Source organism: Dromiciops gliroides, chromosome 1 (genome assembly GCF_019393635.1).
Source record: "Dromiciops gliroides isolate mDroGli1 chromosome 1, mDroGli1.pri, whole genome shotgun sequence".
Taxonomy (NCBI): domain Eukaryota; kingdom Metazoa; phylum Chordata; class Mammalia; order Microbiotheria; family Microbiotheriidae; genus Dromiciops; species Dromiciops gliroides.
In genome coordinates this window covers 544718109-544731107 of record NC_057861.1, presented here as the reverse complement: position 1 = coordinate 544731107, position 12999 = coordinate 544718109, and the positions used below count along the sequence as shown (strand labels likewise).

Genomic DNA, 12999 nt, shown 5'->3' with positions numbered 1-12999 from the left:
ATTTGAACTCAGGTACTCCTGAATCCAGGGCCGGTGCTTTATCCACTGTGCCACCTAGCTGCCCCTTAAGTATTTATTAAAGTGTATTAGAAGTTGGTGAAGAGAGAGAGGTTGAGAACAGATCCCTTATAGCGTGGAAAATCCTAGCTTAGATCTATTCAGTATAGCCAGAGAGAAGCCCTTGCTTTTCCTAGCTATCCATGTGAAGTTCTGCCACCACGCCAGAATCCCAGCTCTGATTCTCACATCCAACTGGGTCTCCCTATCTTGTCTAGGCTGGATGTACAGTGGCCACTCACAGGACCAATCATAATGCTAATCTGCACAGAAGCTTTCACTTGCTTTGTTTTTCCGACCTGAGTTAATCCTCCCTTCCTTAGGAAGGTTCTCCTCTGCTCCTGGGAGTTCACCATATTGTTATCAGGCTTAGTGTCTTTAGTGTTATTATAGCTCAAAACTCCTAAACTCAAAACTCTTGAACTCAAGCAATCTATCAGTCTTAGCCTACCCAGTAATAGGGATTACACTGTATGCTACTACACCTGACCCATAATATTATTCCTTAATTTTTTATAACACAACCAAAGCCTTAATGATATATGCCTCCAAGTCCCTAAGCTTTTTCCCTATTACCCAATATTCACCATTTTTTTTTTGCTTTTTTTTTTTTTTTTGGTGAGGCAATTGGGGTTAAGTGACTTGCCCAGGGTCACACAGCTAGTAAGTGTCAAGAGTCTGAGGCCGGATTTGAACTCAGGTCCTTCTGACTGCAGGGCCGGTGCTCTATCCACTGTGCCACCTAGCTGCCCCTATTCACCATTTTTTACAGTCAAGCAGGTCTTTTCATATATCCTCAAAGTTGACATTCTTATTCCCACCTCCATGCTATTACTCATTTTGTTATGCTTCCCAGCAAAACATTCCTGTTTCTAAATTAATTGATTGAGCTATTGGTTGAGAGAAGATTTAGAAACTAGGCAGATCTACACCTTATTCTCATTAGCTTGATAGCACCAAGTCTCTAAAATAGTGAATTTTGTTCCAATTAGATCAAATCAAAATAGGGATTATCTTCCCTAGCTAATTTTCTCCTTGATCTAGCATCTACTAGGTGTTTGATTTCCTATCAAGAATTTTCTTCTTCTGATTGTTTGGTCAAAACATGATAATCCTATAACTGGTTAGGCATTCTAAGTGAGTTCCCAGCAAAAAAAAAAAAAATAGAAGATACAACTGATTAGCAATATTTAAACAATTAAGAGATTTTTTAAAAAACATTCAAACAAATAATTAATACTCACATTTAAACACTCTAAGGCTTATTAGAGACTTTTCTTAAAACCATCCTATAACATAAACTAATGTATCATCCCAGTTTATAATTGAAGAAACTGAGGTCCCAAAAGGTAGAATGACACTCATACATCATAAATGGTTCTTTGAAAATTCAAATCTCTGTGTCACCCAGACTCTAAATTGATATCTCTTTCCACAAGACCACACTCCATTTCCCCTTTCCTCAGAAACTAATCCAACTCAAATGATGAGTAGGACAAGCATGGTCTATTAAGATCAGTGGAACACATTTGTTCTTAAAAATAATTTTTTTTTTCAGGTGTGGGATACCACATGATCATAGTGAAAGATTCTAACTGTAATGAAGAAAAAATTTCTGATCTTGTTCATCAATTCATACCAAGTGCTACTTTGGGGGGCAACTCTGGAGCTGAATTATCTTTTATCCTACCCAAAGAGAGTACAAACAGGTATGAATCTTGATGGTTCTGGCCTAATAATTTTTGATGATATAATGTTCATATTTTCCTTTTTTAAATTTCTCAAGCTAGGTAAATGCGCCTTCTGATAATCTGAGAATCCTGTCCCTACTATAGCAAGTAATGCAAATAAATGTTCACATTAGAAATTCACATGTTGAAAATTACTTTTATTGTCCCCATAGTTGCAAAAGAATAGGATCATAAATCTGTCCCCCTATCCCTAACCCACAAACTTGTTAGAAGTAAACATTCATCACCAAATAACAGAGGAAAGCCCAGGGACTTTTATAACACAGTGTATCACTAATTATTTGGATTAATGTGAAAATGTGGACATTATTTGTATAATATGTGGGTAGTCACTCTGAGAGAGCTCTATTTAAATTGTAGGAACCCTTCTCATTCATATATGAGATACAGAGCTTGTTACTGAGCTGGGGAGGGGAAATGCTAATATATTGACATATCTCATATGCAGGAAGAATATTTGGGATATAAAACTAGTACAATATCTCTTCAGAATAACTTTTATTTCCTTCCTAGTATAGCAATTAATTGAATTTTGACATCTCTCTAAATTACTATGCTTGTATGCACAAAAGAGATCTTAAATTAGATTATGCTGGTGAAGGAAAACAGAAATTTTGAGTGGTTTAATTCCACAGAATACCTTGAACCTGGGATAGCTATTTTAAAAGGGGGACCTATGTGTAAGAAGGGAATGTCCTGAGTGTTATATTGTGAGAGCTTATCCAGGATAACCATGTTAAATGCTCTAGTACTGCAGGGATCCATTGGAGAGGAAAAGTAAATCTTTGTGTTCTTCCAAAATGTACCTTTTTTTCAGGTTGAAGCAGCTGCTGTAAAGCAACTATTTTACTGTGTAAAGTAAATTCGAGTATTTCATAGCTAACACTATGTTTGGTTACAAACTCTTCCCTCATCCATAGATCCATAGAATTCTAATTTTTATTCTATTTGCTTAGCCTACCCATGAGCAATTCATATTCTCAAGTTCTTTAGATCTCTCTTTATCTCAGTGAAAAGCGTTTTGTAATTGTGTTCCTTGTTCTGCATACTGGCAGGTAGTCTGTCAAGTATTTTATGCAAGTTGCAGTTACTTTAAATGTAATTTCTCTTTCTATCTTTTCCTGCTGGGTTTTGTTGCCATTATATAGTAATGCTGATGATTTATGTGAGTTTTATATCCTGCAACTTTGTCAAATCAAGGAGATGCCCATCATTTGGGGAATAGCTGAACAAGGTATGCTATGCGATTGTGATGCAATACTATTATGATATGATGAAAGTAATGGTTTCTGAGAAACTTCTGGGAAGACTTATATGAACTGATGTAAAGGTAAGTGAACAGAAAGAGGTCATTGTACACAATAACATCAATACTGTAATGATCAACTATGAAAGACTTAGCTACTTTTATTATGACAGTGATCCAAGAAAATTTGAAAGGACTCATGATGAAAAATGCTATCCACCTCCAGAGTGAGAAGTGATGAACTCTGCTTGCAAACTGAAGTATACATTTTTCACTTTCTTTATCTTTCTTGATTTATTGTTACATATTTAATATGGAAATTTATTTTGCATTATTTCACATGTGTGATTTTTATCATAGTGCTTGCCTTCTCAGTGGGTGGAGGAGGGGCTGAAATGAGGGAGAGAATTTAAAACTCAAAATTTTATATTAAAAATGTTAAAAATAAATAATATTTTTCAAAATTATAAATGTATTTTATTATTTTCCAGTTACACATAGAGATAGTTTTCAACATTTATTTTTATAAGATTTCTAGTTTCAAATTTTTCTCCTTCCCCCTTCCTCCCCAAGACAACAGGTAATCTGATATAGGTTATATATGCACAATAACATTAAATATATTTCTGCATTAGTCATATTATAAGAGAAGAATCAGAGCAAAAAGGAAAAACCTCAAAAAAGAAAAATAACAGCCCCCAAAACAAAAGAAATAGTATGGTTCAATTTGCATCCATATTCCAAAGTTCTTTTTTTCCCCTGGATTTGGGGAGTCTTTTCCATCATGAGTCCTTTGGAACTATCTTGTACCATTGTATTGCTGAGAAGAATCAAGTCTATCACAGTTGATCAATACACTATGTTGATGATACTGTATATAATATTCTGTTTCTGCTCATCTCACTCATCATCAGTTCATGTAAGTCCTTCCAGGTTTCTCTGAAATCTGCCTGCTCATCATTTCTTACAGCAAAATAGAATTCCATTACATTCATATACTACAACTTATTCAGCCATTCCCCAATTGATGGGTAGCCCCTCAATTTCCAATTCCTTGCCACCACATAAAGAGCAGCTATAAATGTTTTTTTACATGCGGGTCCTTTTCCCTTTTTTATGATCTCCTTGGGGGAAAGACCCAATAGTGGTATTGCTGGGTCAAAGGGTATGCACAGTTTTATAGCCCTTTGGGCATAATTCCAAATTGCTCTCCAGAATGGTTGGATCAGTTCACAGCTCCACCAACAATGCATTAGTGTTCCAATTTTTCCACAGCTTCTTCAACATTTATTATTTTCCTTTTTTGACATATAAGCCAATCTGATAGGTGTCAGGTGGTACCTCAGAGGTGTTTTAATTTGCATTTCTCTAATCAATAGTGATTTAGAGCATTTTCTCATATGGCAATGGATAGCTTTGATTTCTTCATCAGAAAACTGCCTGTTCATAAAAAATAAATAATAATTCTTAAAAAGAAAATAAAAAATAAAATGGCTATAGGCAATATAAAACGCATTAGATTCTAGCTGTCGAGAGAATATGAATACAACAACAAATATTCTTTACACAGATGAAGACATCTATCTCTAAAATCAAAATAATCTGGGTTTTTTTTTGGGGGGGGGAAACAATGAGGGTTAAGTGACTTGCCCAAGGTCACACAGCTAGTAAGTGCCAAGTGTCTGAGGCCGTATTTGAACTCAGGTCCTCCTGAATCCAGGGTTGGTGCTTTATCCACTGTACCACCTAGCTTCCCCCAAATAAAAATAATCTGACAAATATCAAATGCTTATTATTAGTAGTGTGTCTTATTATTTTATAATAAAATACAAATGCATATGTAACTGGTTTTCTTTTTCTTTTTCAATGAATGAAGGGAAGGAATTAGGAAAAAGGGAAGATTTAAAAATAAAATTTAATTGTAAAACTCTTCCGCTTTGGAAAACTGCCTCCTCCTCTTTGCCCTCAGAAGAAATACATCTTCTAGGGTCTTTCTGTTTATTGGTATATGTATATGTATATGTATGTGTGTGTGTATATATATATATATATATATACACATACACACACACATATATATGGCTATGAATATGTAGATATTTGTAAGTATATGCTGATACGCATGTGTGTATATACACAAAATACAGGTGAGTATATGTATGTGTGTAAATACACATATATAGTATGTGTATAATGTTTTCAAATAGATAATATAAGTCTTTTGTACCAGGAGATACCTCTCTCATTTTTGCATCAGTATTTGTGGTATTACCCATTGTTTATTATTCATAAGTTCCTTCCCATCCTTCATATCCCACATTCCTAGTTGACAACTGGTAAATCAATTCTAATAAGTGCTGCGTTATAAAATTATGTACTATTAAGTTCAACAGCCAACTGTAATTACTGCTCAGGAACAGGTAGAACATACATGATTTTAGAAGTTGATAGAGAACTAGAAAACCAGAACTGTGATAGGAGATAGGAGCAAGTCAATGAGGGATAGTTAGGTAGGAAAACTGAGGAAGGATATGTAGAAATGAGATAGTTTATCCTGATGTGGCTTTTCTTTAAGGCCAAGCTATACTATTGAGCTCAAATTGTCAGAAAGCTGGGGATAGCCAACCAATCTTTGCCCATCCTTCAAAAAGGAAGTTATTTTAGACCTCAAAAAAGCCAGAAATCTACTCAGAATTCCCATTTCACTTTATGTTTCTTTCCTTATTCTAGATTTGAAGCTTTGTTTACTGAACTAGAAATGGAAGAAAAACAGCTGGGAATTGCCAGCTATGGAATTTCTGTCACAACCATGGAAGAAGTCTTTCTTAGGTAATTATGATTCCATGGGGGGAAAGTACATTTACTTAAAATCACATGTTATTTGGTGAGTAAATGCCAGTCTGTTTAGGACCAGACAAATAAAACATTGAATTTTTTACATATGTTAATATTTCACATTAATGTTTTTCTTGAAACATAAAGACACTTGGAGTGGCTAATGCTTCTGATAGTGGAATGATCATGGAGAGTGGGATGGTACATAATCCTAAAGTTTTAAGAAAAACTGATGATTCAGAAATCAAATGGACAGTATGATCATTACAAGTTATAAAAACACATTAATCTATTGAGAAATCTTTAAAAGCAGAAGTTGTTAAAGGAGTTGATCTAGGGGCAGAAGATTTGATGTGTAGAAGACAGGGCTAATACAAGGAAATTGTACAGTGGTTTCAAACAGAATAATATAGGATTAGGACTGCCATATCATAATGTAGAATTAGATAATAGAAAATATTAGGTAGCTCATGTAAAAGAACATAAGTGTCCAATGTTAATGAACATACTGGTTCCTACAATATTCCAGTAATGGAATTGACAACCTTTGACTTTTTTGAAAACCTCAGTTCTGCCCAGAACCACCTAAGGAAAAAGTTGGATTCATTTTTAGGAGGTATTTAATATTTAGTATTTTTAGTAGGTAGTTATAACTGAGCCAGTTAAAATGAAATGTTATTTTCTTGGAACATTTTTAAATATTACAAATAAAAAATAAAGATTGACGGAAGAAAGAGTAGATGCATCCAGGGCCCAATTCAGAGTGAATTACAACAATGGAATTAGAAAATGATTTTTAACCAATGATAAATTGACTTTATGAATGTTAAGAATAGGAGAAAAGAGAAATTTACCTAAAACAAGTCCTAATCACATTAGTTTACTTGCATAATAATTTTGGCTAATTGACTAAGTTGGTCATCTATGACCAAATTCAAATACCCATCCAAGTATAAAAGTAAGATAGTCCTGGTTTAAATTTCTTTTCAATTTGGTTCATTATTGAGCACTTAAATTATATTCATAATTTGTTATCCATGCCATTAAAATAGCATTTATTATTTGATCACTTTTTGTTTTATTTTGTTTTGTTTTAGTTTTTGTTTTTTTTTGGTTAGGCAATGAGGGTTAAGTGACTTGCCCAAGGTCACACAGCTACTAAGTATCAAGTGTCTGAGGCCAGATTTGAACTCAGGTCCTCCTGACTCTAGGGCTGGTGCTGTATCCACTGCACCACCTAGCTGCTCCCTATTTGATCACTTTTAAGAAACTAATCAAATTTTAAAACATGTTCCAAATTAATGGAACATCAGTTAACCATTTAATTTGACAGAATATAGAGAGATATCAAGAGGTAGGGAATAGAAGGTTGATCTTACTGTCAGAAATACATGGGTTCAATCCCAAATCTTCTTCTAAAGACTAAATTGCTTATCTGAATTAACGGAAATTTCTTATGTGGGAGAAATAATCAGGACATTCCTCTCCTCCCCCTTAATTCTAGTAAAAAAATTCCTATTGGTTAGTATTTAAATTTTTATCTTCTGAACCAAATAACTCAATTTTTCTCTTCCAAATCTCAACAAGTTTTAGAAGGAAGTACTTAAGCTAGGATTGTTGTGACAATTTTAATGTTGTGGCCAGTTTAATAATCTCAAGACTGTGCAATCAATGAGCTGGTTATGGATCTTGTCTGGAACCAATACCGAGTATTTCAGTCTTTATCACAAAGAATTTATTTAGTGGTGACTCTGAACTATTTTACTGAGCATGCTCACAGGAACCTTTATATTCAAATTCTTTTATTTTTTTTGGCTTTTGTAATTAATCTAACACACACACTTTCTCTAATGACAACATTTTATCTTGTGAGGTTGATTCTTGTGTTTATGGCTTGGCCATACCAATATAATAGAAATGATAATACTACTGTAGGGGCTAAATTTTAATTGGGGAGTGTTAATTAGGTGGCTCACCATAATATTGGGGTAAGAAAGGAGATTAACAGCCTCTTTAAAAAACAAAACAGGGGCAGCTAGGTGGCGCAATGGATAAGGCACTAGCCTTGGATTCAGGAGGACCTGAGTTCAAACCCAGCCTCAGACACTTACTAGCTGTGTGACCCTGGGCAAGTCACTTAAACCCCATTGCCCTGGAAAAAAAAAACAACAGGGTTTATTAATGGGAACAAATTTAAAACACAAATAAGGTTAATAGAACTAGGGATAAAGAAAAAAGGAATAGGAGAAGGAAAAAGATACAATCCACAACTCATCACCACACGGAAATCAGCAATTGCAACGAGAACCCGCGGCACAGCGCTCCAGCATCTCGCTCCCTCCACTGCTCATGCCAGAATGAATCTCTCTTCCCTTCTCTCTCCCAGCAACCCCCTCTCTCACAGGAAACAGGGCAGCTACACACACAGCCCCAAGCTAATTGGCTGGCAGCCCTGATTGACAGAATTAACAGGCGGCTGTAGAACTGCCAGCCTCCCAGTTTCCGAATGACAAAGGTCACCTGACTACCCTTACCAGGCTTCTAATCATGGTAATTTGGCCAGGTCCATGTAGGTGTCATCGAGTGGTGATGACGTGAGCTGCAGTGCCATGGCGACGGCCACAATCAGTGGGTGGAGCACTGTGCCAGCAAGGAGGCGGCGCCTGAGGCTGGTCAGAGTGTGTGCCAGGGCTTCTAATTTTAGCCAAAGATGGGGACATAGAAACCTCAAATAACAATTAATTCTTTACACTACCAAAGTTAATTTATACTTTGTGCCATACCAATTAAATTACGAAAAGGATTCTTAATCAAACTTAATAAAATAATAACATAATGTGTGAGGTAAAGCAAAAGATCTGGAATGTCAAGAGAAACGATGAAAAAAGGGACAAAAGAGAAATATAACTTCTAGATCTCAGACTATATTATAAAATGACAGTCATCAAAACCATCTTGAATTGGTTAAAAAAATAGGGAGGTCCATTACATGATTAATGCAGAAATATGTTTAATGTGATTGTACATATATAACCTATATCAGATTTCTTGCTGTCTTGGGGACGGAGGGAGAAAAATTTGAAACAAGAAATCTTATAAAAACAAATGTTGAAAAGTATTTCTACATCTAACTGGAAAATAATAAAATATTTATATGGAAAAAATTTTAAAAATAGGGAGGTAGATCAATAGAACCAGTTAGACAAGAGGAAGTCAGAAACAGTAGAACTCAGTAACTCTGTGTTTAATAATATGGAAAAATTAAACTAAGGAAAAAAACTCCTATTTTATATAAAAAAAAAACTTCTGGGAAAATTGGAAAGCACTCTTACAGAAATTAGGCTTAGATCAACACCTTGCTCCATATTCCACAATACATTCTGAATGAATATGTGACTTTAATAGTAATTACAATAATAAAGATTTTACTTTAAAAAAATGTAGAAATTGGGGGGAAAATGTATAAATCACATAGCTCTCACAGCTATGGGTAGGAGATATGTTATTAACCATGCAAGATATAGAGGCAATTACAAAAGATAAAATAGATATTCTAATTATATGAAACTGAGAGGCTTCTGCACAGACAAAATTAATAACCTAAGAAGGGAAGCAGTTGAATGAGGAAAAACAGTTTTCGTATCAATTACCTTTGATAAGGGTTGTTATCTAGAATATGTAAACAAATAATATATACTTACATGCACACATGTGTATGTGTACACATATAAATGTGTGTAAACATACATGCATGCATACATATGCATACATATATATGACTAATATTCCCAAATAGATAAGAATATTTTAAAGTTTCCAAAAGAATAATTGCAAACTATTCACAACCACATGAAAGAATGCTTTAAATCACTAGTTTTAAGAAATGCAAATCAAGACAACCCAAAGATTTTACTTCAAACACTGAAAATTGGCAAAGGTGATTAGAATGGTGATAGTTAATTATGGAGGGATCGTGGCTTGATTAGGCACACCAGTGCATTTGTTGATTGACCTGTGAAATGGTATAACCACTTTGGAAAGCATTTCAGAATTATCCAATCAGAGACCATCTTTTACAAATATTGCCCTTTGATCCTCATAACAATCCTATGAGTTCAGTGGCATTATCTCCACTTTACAGTTGAGGAAACTGAGACAGGCTAATTGACTTGCCCAAGGTCACACAGGCATTAAGTGTCTTAGGACAGACTTGAATTCAGGTCTTTGTGACCCAAGGCCCAGCTCTCCATCTACTGCGCCACCAGGTGCCTCTATTATGGTGTTGTAAGTGATGATGTATATGGTGAATACAGAAAAATATGGAAAGCTCTACATGAACTAATGTAGAGTGAAGTAAACAGGGCTAAGAAAACTACATGATAATGACAACAATGTAAATGGAATAAAGAAACTACATATACACACACTCAAAAATCATGTGAATGCAACATATAAAGATCAAGTAGGATTTAAATAAAAAGATCTGAGAGGACACCCCCAATCTTTTGTGGAGGTAGCAAAATCACAGGTGTTACACATTGCCCATTTTTCAGGGTTTTTTTTTTCAGTTTATTGATCAGTTGTGCTATTTTTTTCTTTTTCATTTTTTGTCTTTAAAAATATTGTTATATTGGATGGCTCTCTGGGAGGGGGTGAAAAAAGGATACTAAGGACAACTATGGTAACATCAAAAATAGAAGACATAAATAAAAACTTATTTTTTCTGTTCCATGCCTTCCACCCACTCAAATAATCATGCCAAGGAACCTTGTATATGTTTGGTGTTTTATCAATTGTCCTGATGCATATTCCCCAAAACAAAATTATGTTTTAACTGCAATGAAAAGGCATTTTTTTTTTTGGTGCAGGGCTGGTGCACTGGTTGATTTAGAGATGGATCTTCAAGGCCCTCAAAAGCTTTCTTATTTGCTAGATGAGCAAGAAGGAGAGGACAAGGAGGAAATTGTGTATGGTGGGAAAAAAGAACCAAATTACCATTTTAAGACCATACCCATGCATGATTTTTCTACTGTGAAATTCAACACTGGGGTAAGCACTTTTCTTGGAATTGTAAGCCTGCTAAATTTGTGTAAGGTAAGGTTTGAAGATGAAAGATCTAGCCAGTTTTAAGGCATTGCCTACTCAAAATGTAGACCTACTAATTTACAAATGCTAAGTTATGGCTTTAGTCAAGATTTATACAATTTCTTTTTTTTTTCAGCAACAAACATTTATTTTATTTTCCAGTTACATGTAAGGGTAGTTTTCAACATTCATAAGATTTAGAGTTCCAAATTTTTCTCCCTCCCTCCCTTTCCTCCCCCCTCCACAAGATGGAAACCAGGTTATATATGTGCAATCCACAAGTGTTCTTTTTATCAGTTCTTTCTATAGGGGTGCATAGTAAGCTTCCTCATTAGTTCCTTGGGATTGTCTTGGATCATCGCACTACTAAGAGTAGTTAAGTCATTCACAATTGCTCACTGAAAAATTCTGCTGTCACTATGCACAATGTCCTCCCAGCTCTGCTCACTTCACTATACATAGATGTTCATTAGCCTTTCCAGGTTTTGGGGGGATCGTCCTGTTTGTCATTTCCTGTAGCACAAGACCACTCAACTACAATCATGTAGCACAGCTTTTTCCATCATTCCTCAACTGATGGACATTCCTTTGATTCTCAATTCTTAGCCTCCACCAAGAGTTGCTATAAATATATTTTTTACAATTTTTCCCCCTTTTCTCTTTTTCATGATTACTATTGTTAACTGTTTCCCTTCCATCCCATTCCCTTCCCCATGATATTTATTCTATTATCCATCTTCTTTCATCCTATCACTCTTCAAAAGGGATTTGCTTCTGTCTGTCTCCTCCCCCACTCTGCCCTTCTTTCTTTTGCCCCTCTCTCTTTATCCCCTTCCCCTACTATTTTCCTGCAGGTTTAGAGAGATTACTCCACCCAATTGAGTGTGTACATTATTCCCTCCTTGAGCCAATTCTAATGAGACTGAGGTCTTTGAGCCAGCCAATTCTGATGAATGTTAGGCTCATTTACTGCCCAGATTAAGTAGATTACTCCACCCAGTTGGGTGTGTGTGGTAGTCCCTCCTTGAGGCAACTCTGATGAGTTTAAGGTTTTTGAGCCTTTTCTGATGAGTGTAAAATTCATTTACTGCCCTGCTCCTCTCTATCTCTTCCCCCACTCTGTAAGTCTTTTCCTGTTTCTTTCATGTAGGATTTCACCTCTGCCCTTCCCCCTCCCCCAGTGAATTCCCTTCACCCCTCAATTTAACCCTAAAGATGTCATCACCTAGCTAAGTGACACAGTGAACAAATCATCATCCCTGGACCCAGGGGGATCCCAGCCAAAACCCAGCCTGAGACACAAGACAGTTGCCCACTGTACGACCCCAGGTATGTCCCCCAGCTCCAATTTTTATGGTTCTCTAGGATCTTGTATTTGAAAGTCAAATTTGCCATTCAGTTCAGGTCTTTTCATCACAAATATATGAAAGTCTTCTTTTTCATTAATGTCCCATTTTTTCCGCTGAAAGATAATGCTGTTTTGCTGGGTAGGTGATTCTTGGTTGTAATCACATTTCCTTTGCCCTTTGGAATATCATATTCCATGCCCTCAGGTCCTTTAATGTAGAAGCTGCTAGATCTTGTGCTATCCTGAATGGGGCTCCACAGTACTTGAATTCTTTCTTTTTGACAGCTTTCAATGTTTTCTCCTTGACCTGAGAGCTCTGGAATTTGGCTATAATATTCCTAGAAGTTTTCCTTTTGGGATCTCTTTCTGGAGGTGATCGGTGGATTCTTTCAATTTCTATTTTAGCTTCTTCTTCTAGAATTTCAGGGCAATTTTCCCTGAGAATATGTTGGAAGATGGTGTCTAAGCTCTTTCTTTGATCATGATTTTCAGGTAGATCAATAATTTTCAAATTATCTCTCCTGAACCTATTTTCTAGGTCAGCAGTTTTTCCCAGAAGATATTTCACATTGCCCTCTATTTTTTTATTCATTTGGATTTGCTTTATTGTGTCTTGGTTTCTCATAAAGTCACTGGCTTCCTTTTGTTCAATCCTAATTCTTAAGCAATTATTTTTT

General features: G+C 35.5%; 1 protein-coding gene across 1 annotated transcript in view; it reads left to right on the top strand.

Moving 5' to 3' along the window:
- LOC122751467 (phospholipid-transporting ATPase ABCA3-like) overlaps positions 1 to 12999 on the top strand; it is a 196592-nt gene that overhangs the window by 95988 nt on the left and 87605 nt on the right. The window contains exons 15-17 of the mRNA XM_043998534.1: positions 1616 to 1766; positions 5785 to 5883; positions 10758 to 10938. Coding sequence (XP_043854469.1) covers positions 1616 to 1766; positions 5785 to 5883; positions 10758 to 10938 — 431 coding nt within the window. The remainder of the gene's footprint in view (positions 1 to 1615; positions 1767 to 5784; positions 5884 to 10757; positions 10939 to 12999) is intronic.